The 7,205-nt window shown below is 38.1% G+C and overlaps 1 protein-coding gene across 1 annotated transcript in view; it reads right to left on the bottom strand.

Annotated features, from left to right (window-relative positions):
• Nucleotides 1–2,907: 2,907 nt before the first annotated feature.
• The window catches only part of LOC116688888 (RNA-binding protein MEX3B), an 8,563-nt gene continuing 4,265 nt past the window's right edge, over nucleotides 2,908–7,205 (bottom strand). Inside the window, exon 5 of the mRNA XM_032515062.1 lies at nucleotides 2,908–6,692. Within this exon, the coding sequence (XP_032370953.1) occupies nucleotides 6,282–6,692 (411 nt within the window). The 3' untranslated portion in view covers nucleotides 2,908–6,281. The remainder of the gene's footprint in view (nucleotides 6,693–7,205) is intronic.

Raw genomic sequence — 7,205 nt, 5'->3', positions numbered from 1 at the left:
CGCCGAAATAAACAAGATTTTGGAGCAAATGAAGAACCCCCAGTTGACATTTTGGACCAGAGCAAAAGTTGAATTGCCCATTGATGATGCAATGTATTGCTTTTTACTGACTGACTGTGATTATGCCACGTACTTACTCAAAAATACTGAAGACAAGATGCTCACTGAAGTGTTATTAATCATTGGTCACTTTCCACCATGGTTTCCACCCCCCACCCCCACCTGTTTTGGACACAGTTCCGGTTTTGGGAAACAACCTCTTTTATGCTTCCACAAAGGATGAATCTCATACACCTGCGAACTCCTTGCCTTTCCTTCACTTTCATGCTGAGAGCAAAAAAAAGAAACTGCTGGCATGCTTTGGGTTCAGTGAGATTGAGGTAAGATGGAGAGAAGAGGCCGACAGCTGGTCTCTGATGTCTAATTTAATCATAGTGCAAGAATCAGGGTTTATCAATGTTTTGGCAAACCAAAGTACTAATTACTCAGAAGCATACTGTAACTTTAGTGTGAACACGAGAGTGAGACAGCAGGTCAGCTGCTGGACTTTGTCCCAGTTATGTGGATTTGGAAGTTTCTTGAATTAAATTTTAAAGGTGATAATGTTTATTTGTATTAACTTGAATGAATATTGATTTTTATCTGCAAGCATACCCGACCTAGTTGAGAATCATTGTATTTACTTATGACTTGCAGCCCACTAATATACTACTTGATCCAGGTCTCTTGTGTATAGTTTACTGACAAAGATATGAGAATTTAGGACAGTTTCCCAGCAATATAGATATATTTTCTTGGTTTTATTTTTGTTACTTTTATTAATTGTTTAGTTTTATATTTTTAGCACTTTACCTTTTTCTTGTTTTTAATTCAATAACCTTAATTTTGAGGTGGTTGCCCTGTGATATGTTATAGGGAGTGTATAGGTTGGTTGTTGTTTTTTATGTAGGGTTGTGCGCGAGGCAACTTTGTGATGCATTTGTGTTGAAAACACCAAGACATATTTTTAAATCATTTTTTTGCCCTTTCAATCTATAAAGGCATATACACATTTGTAGATTGCTTTTTTGTTGTTCTGAGTTGCAATCTTTTCTTTTTTTGATTTGCAGTTTTTCTTTCATTTTTAATCCATGTAAATAACTTGTTTTTGAAATGCATGTCCATGTTTGCATGAATCTTAATGACAAATAGACCCTTGTAACCCTACCCCCTTTTCAAAATACTAATAATAATAGTACTTCACTTGTCCTGCATTACACAGTGATACTGGTATCTGAGGAGAGTAGAAACCAGCATCTGCTGTATACTGGTGTGGTGTGTTGCTGGTTTATGAGAACAGCATTAGGTAAACAGAGGGAAGCTACATAGTCCTAACTGATGGAAATGATATATCATATAACTCATTTTGTAGCAGCCAAGCTCCTTAAGAAGGCCACTTGTCTCCAGAGACCTAATTTGTATACAGTAACTCTGTCAGTTATTAGTGTGCAGACTTGCATGTGTAAGGTGAAGGTAGAAAAATATTTAGATTTTAAGATGAGTCCCCTAGTCTCCGCGCTGAATGTGGTACAATTGTTATACATCAGACGGATCAATGAGGTATACACGTTTAATTTACTCATGTTCTGGCTTATTTTCCACATCAAACTGCCATACAGTATCATCTTTCTGATCATCTATATGAATGTCATGTTTTGGACAATGCTGTCTGGGTGGGTTACAGATGAAATGAAAAAAGACAAATTGGATTTCTTCAAGTTTAGTTGAAACTTGGGGTCTATTTGTCACAGGAAGTTATCCATTTTGTTATCCAATTGAATAAGCAAACTAAGCTGTGGGTTGCTTTCTCTCCCCTTTTTGAGTATGTCGCAGTAATTTAAAAAAGCATCGTTAAAAAATGTTTGTCCTAGAACTGAGATTAAGAATCAAATTTATTCACTTAATTATGCATCCAATCGATGAAATGGCAGGGAACAGGATATTTTAGGATTGTTACTGAAAGATGTGATGCTGAACTCTGGAGAAATAGTCTGTTGTGCTTTAAGGTGGACAGGTTTTTTTTTTATTTTTTTTTTTATATTACTTGCAGTTATTATAGGAGCCTAAAGACAGCTAAAATAAGTTGATGTTGACTACTATGACATATTGCAGATATGTTTTACCTGAATTTCTTATGAGTCTTTAATTAAACATGGCCTGATATTCTCTAAGTGGTGACCTGTTTATTTTCTCAAGGTAAATTTTTACAAGAATGAAATGAAGGGGGGGGGGGCACTATTTTTGGAAATAAGTCAACATACATACCTATAGACCTTTTTGACAGCACACATTTTGACTTGTCATAGCAGAAAATGCACAGCTGTATTTAATAACATGAACTTTTGGCTGGTCCCAGTGGTTCAATTTACTCAAGGTAAACCACAAACGCATGAGAATACCTCACTATCTGCAAAAAAAATCATCAAATATTTAAAAGGCCCTATGACCATTGTAAACACACAGGTGATTTGAACCATTGTATATTGCGTGGGCATGTACAGGCTGTTTGACATTTCCCCTCTCTCCAGTTAGCTTTGTTGTACCTGTTCAGATGAGACAAATCACATGTTTGACCTTTGAAGGCATGTCACAGTAGGAGAAGAGAAAAAAATAGTGTAATTCGATTTAGCTTCAGTTTCAGTGTTGGCACATCATGTTGCGGAACATTTACCCTACTACAAGCTCCACACCAATGCCTATTGGTGGACATAATTAGGATGAGGAATGCTGCAAACTCAATGAAATGGTTCCTCAAAAAGCAGTGTGTAGTTCTGAAAGGTGCCGAGTGCTGAAAGGATCTTACAGAATATGGAAGATGGGTGCAAGCAACATTTCAACATTTTAAATAATGAATTAATCCCACCAGTCTTAAAATGAAACCGTCTTTATTAAGTAACTTTAATATCAGAAAAATAAAACTCTTAAATTCTCTTTACAGCAAATATATAATATCAGTGCTTTGGCCGCAATAACTTAAAAGGCCGTTATAAAATATAGTCTGCTTTTAAACTCCTGACTTAATTTGAAGAATTTATATGCCATAAGACTCCCCCTACACATACATAACAAAAGTGTAGTAAAATTAGCAAATACTTTGAACTGTTGGTACAGCTTAACAATATATGTATTTATATATATATATATATAGATAATCTAAGCTACATTTTACAGAATACCGTTTGGTGGCGTACAGACATGACCGGCAGCTTGAATCCTTGGCCTTTTTACAGTTGCAGTGTGACGCTTTACATTGGCGGTACATTATGAAGACATGCTCGTGATGCACATTCCATTTTCAACTAAGTTAAACGGCAGCTATCAATACTATTATTATCATCATCATCATCATCAATACTTTAAAACTAATAAGTAGACTACAAGCAGATGGCATCAACACCCTCCTCCTGCAACATTTCTGGGTTTCCAACTCTTCATTTACATAATCACTCAAAGTAAAAAAAAAAAAAAAAAGTTTTGTAAACATTTTAATATAGATATATTTATGTACTGTATATATATATGAAATGTAACAAAATAAAATAAGTTCTGTATATTTATCATTAACAGTAATATTATATAATACATACAAAAAAAGTCAATAGATTTATGACAATAAACTGAGGCCTGACAGTGTATTGCATTCCCTCAGAGAAGTCAACCCTTTCTAGGGCTGAGATAAGTAAAACAAAAAGGACGGAGAGAAGACCCAAGGGGGCAGAAGCAGATGGGGCTTTTTTGCACTTGACTTATTTGGTTCCATTTCCTCGGGAAAGCGCAATCATCCACGAAAGAAGACGAGATTTAAGAAAGCCGAGCAATAGAATAACTCTGAAATACTGCTTGCAGCTGGAATGCTAGGGGGGACTGTGATCCAATGTCCACAAAGTAAAGCAACAGTATTGACCTTATGTAGTGTTGGCGGAGTCCAAGATGTAAGAACCTTTCCAGCTGCTTCCCGTTCGAAATGTCCGTCATTCATTCAATCCTGTAAAACAAAGACTGGAGACACTGTTGTTTAAAGCTAAGATTTGAGATGATTTCCACCAATACCTTTTCTTCACTTTTCAGGCGGAGGAACGGACCGATGCACACATTTAATGGGGGGCAAAAGTCAGTTTTTGGAGTCCAAACTTGTCAATAGTGTGATAAGATATGGGGAAGGATGTACTTGGTAGGGCACAGGACAACAGCAAATGTGCTGATGAGAAAGGAGAAGCAAAGTGTGTGCTATTGAAACATCTCATCAATGCATTAGAGCAAGTGATGAAGGTTACTCCCGACTGAAATGTAGTAGTAAAAAGAGAAGGGAAATGGTTACACAGGTCTGTTTGAGCTCTAATTGAAACCAGAGTTTAGTTTATCTAGTACGTCTTTGAGTAGTTAACATACTGTTTTTTTGCATAGGCCGCGAGGTGGCCCCCGTTTCAATTTTGCATCCTAATGGCATCATTTTGCTGACTGCTTACCAACAAGGACACAAAATGGCTGTGACGAGACGGCCACAGGGTGGAGCAGTTCAAGTGAAAGAAAATGACACTATTGAAATGGCTGAGAAGTCTGTAATGGATTTGTTCCAGATTAAACTGGTCTTCGTAGTAGAGTTTCATAAAATATTAGCTCTTTTGACTCCCAGGTGAGGTGTTACTACTAACTAGCCATACTTATACCATTTACAAAAGTGGTTGCAATGCAGGGGAGGAGGAATGTTTCTAAAAAGGGACAAACTGTGCATATCCTTCTGGCTGAAAACCAGCACATGGCTTCCCCAAACAACGATGTCATTGAAAAATACACAAAAAGGTATAAAGAACAATGAGAGGGGAAAAATATGGAAACAGATATAAAGTAAATGGGAGTGTTTGCTGCTGAAAAGATAAAGCAATAGGTCGTAAATACTAGAAAGGCTCAACAAAATACAGGAAGCAAAAGAAAACATCCCTGTGATATAACCTTTGTGCCACCGAGATACATTTAAGGGATTGAACGAATACTTCAAGACCTCGGTCTGTCTGCTTGTGTTCTTTCGGGCCAAGATCTAGATTTGTAGATAGCGTTGTTAGTTAATTACAGGCTTTCCAAAAGGCCACCAGTTTGTTTTAAGACAGAAAAACACTGTGCGTCTGCTGAACCAGTGGTTTCTTTTTGTTTACTCAGAACGGAATTAGGCACGAGTTTACAGTAAACAGTTTTAAAGTAAAAATGGAAAGCAACGTGGCGATACTGAAGTGGTGTAAAATCCTGGTACTACAGAACGGAACTACCCACTTGTTGGTTCTAGTCTGGAAAAGACAGAATCGTGAAGCAACAAGCGGTTGCCTTCATTCTGGGACATCTTCGCAGTTGCAGGGTTGACCCACTTGGTTTAAAAACCCTTTGTGGGTTCGTATGGATGCATTTTAATATGCCATTAATGTCAGCAATACTTAATAATTCTCATGTATGACCTGGAGCATCTAAACACCATATCATGTTTAAAGTAGAGCAGATCCACACTTTGCTAGCCTGATAATTTTTTACACAATGATCTGGCCAGGTTAATACCGTACTTTTTATCCAGTTTACTGCAGTGGGCATTCCACAATGTGGTAATCAGGAGAATACTATTCTATATGTAAACATGCTCACCTCTTTGTTATTCCTTACAGTTCGCCATGAGCACAACTGAGAGGCAAGGGGGCTGGGCCGTATTTCAGCACATAAACTGTAGCAACGAATTCTTTATCATCTTTTTCTATGGACAAAAAACTTAAAATGTAGAATAAAATAACTTTATATATAAGAATTCAAAGCTCATTTAAAATTGTTGATAGGTAGGCAGAACCAATAATTATTAGCTTCAGGGAGAAGAAAATGTTAATCAAAATCATGATGAGCTATATATATATATATATATATATATATATATATCTCTCTCTCTCTATCTCTCCCACCCCACCCAATGCTACACAGAGGGTTTCCAACCCTCCCATTGATCAATCAATCAATCATGGAAGAAGACTTCACAATAGCAGGCACATGAACGGGCTGAACACCCTAGCTCACGCCCTAAATACAGATCATTATAAATTCAACTACTCTTCCTCACCTTTGTCAACCAAACACCAGCTTGGACAAAACAGGGATGAGGACACAACTAAACACTGATTTGGGGCGTCAGTTTTGTAATTTCTCCACATATGTTATGAATTGGAAGTGTTTGGGAGACATATCCCTCATTAGCCATCAAATACAATGGATTAAAATCACATGTTGCGGAGCTGAATGGCCTGTGTCACCGGGGACAGGCACACAGGGCAAACAGCGTCTGGACCTTGGCATATGTGGGTGGCACAATCTAGACAGAAGAGGTTATGGCCGCAGGGAACCAAGGCAGCGATAACCTGGCTATCCATACAGTGGATGCAGATCTCCTGTCCTCTCCCTGCTGATCCAAGCCCCGGCCGATAGGAGAGGGAGGATTCAGGTGGGGAGGAAGAAGAGGCGGTGCTTTCACTAGAAGAGGAGAAGGCCGAGCTGTAAGAGGGAAACCTGTGGGCATCGAGGGTCCCAGCCGAGCCAAAAGGCCCTCGGTGAACTCGCTGGGCCTGAGGGTGCTCCAAGGCTTCTGTCCCAGAGAAGGTTGGAGAGAGTCGGGGCGTCCCAGGCTGACTGGTCTGAAGACATTGATGACAACAGTCATTAGAAGACAGCAACATACTGTATCTTCAACATTCCTGTTCAGGATTCAAAACAAATGTTTTCTAAATGTCTTACTCAACATAATGCATAATTGATGCATTTTCTGGGCTGTCAGTGTCACTGCACAGACTTTGTCCTTTTCCAGGAAAGGGGCAAAGGTTATCAGAAGATAAAAATGGTAACTGTCACAAGCTAAATATCTTGGTTAAAATTTAATTTTGTCGAGCACTTCCAGTTGCCCAGTCTATGCATGCGTCCTAGTCGGGGTTTACATTACTGTGACTATGAAAAAACTAGCTCCTAAGATGTATGTATAGCAGCACAGACAAGCATGTCACCATCAATTTTAAAGTTTTTTGTTGTATCATAATTGTAAACTGACTTAAAAGCATATGCTAATCCGGTAGACTTGGATCTATTGTTTGGTAGATTCTCAGATTTCACATTTAAAATAAATAAAAAAAATTGCTTGTACATGAGAAAACCAA

This window comes from Etheostoma spectabile, chromosome 5, assembly GCF_008692095.1.
Source record: "Etheostoma spectabile isolate EspeVRDwgs_2016 chromosome 5, UIUC_Espe_1.0, whole genome shotgun sequence".
Classification (NCBI taxonomy): Eukaryota; Metazoa; Chordata; class Actinopteri; order Perciformes; family Percidae; genus Etheostoma; species Etheostoma spectabile.
The sequence above is the reverse complement of the archived record's forward strand: the minus strand, read 5'-3'. Positions and strand labels throughout refer to the sequence as shown.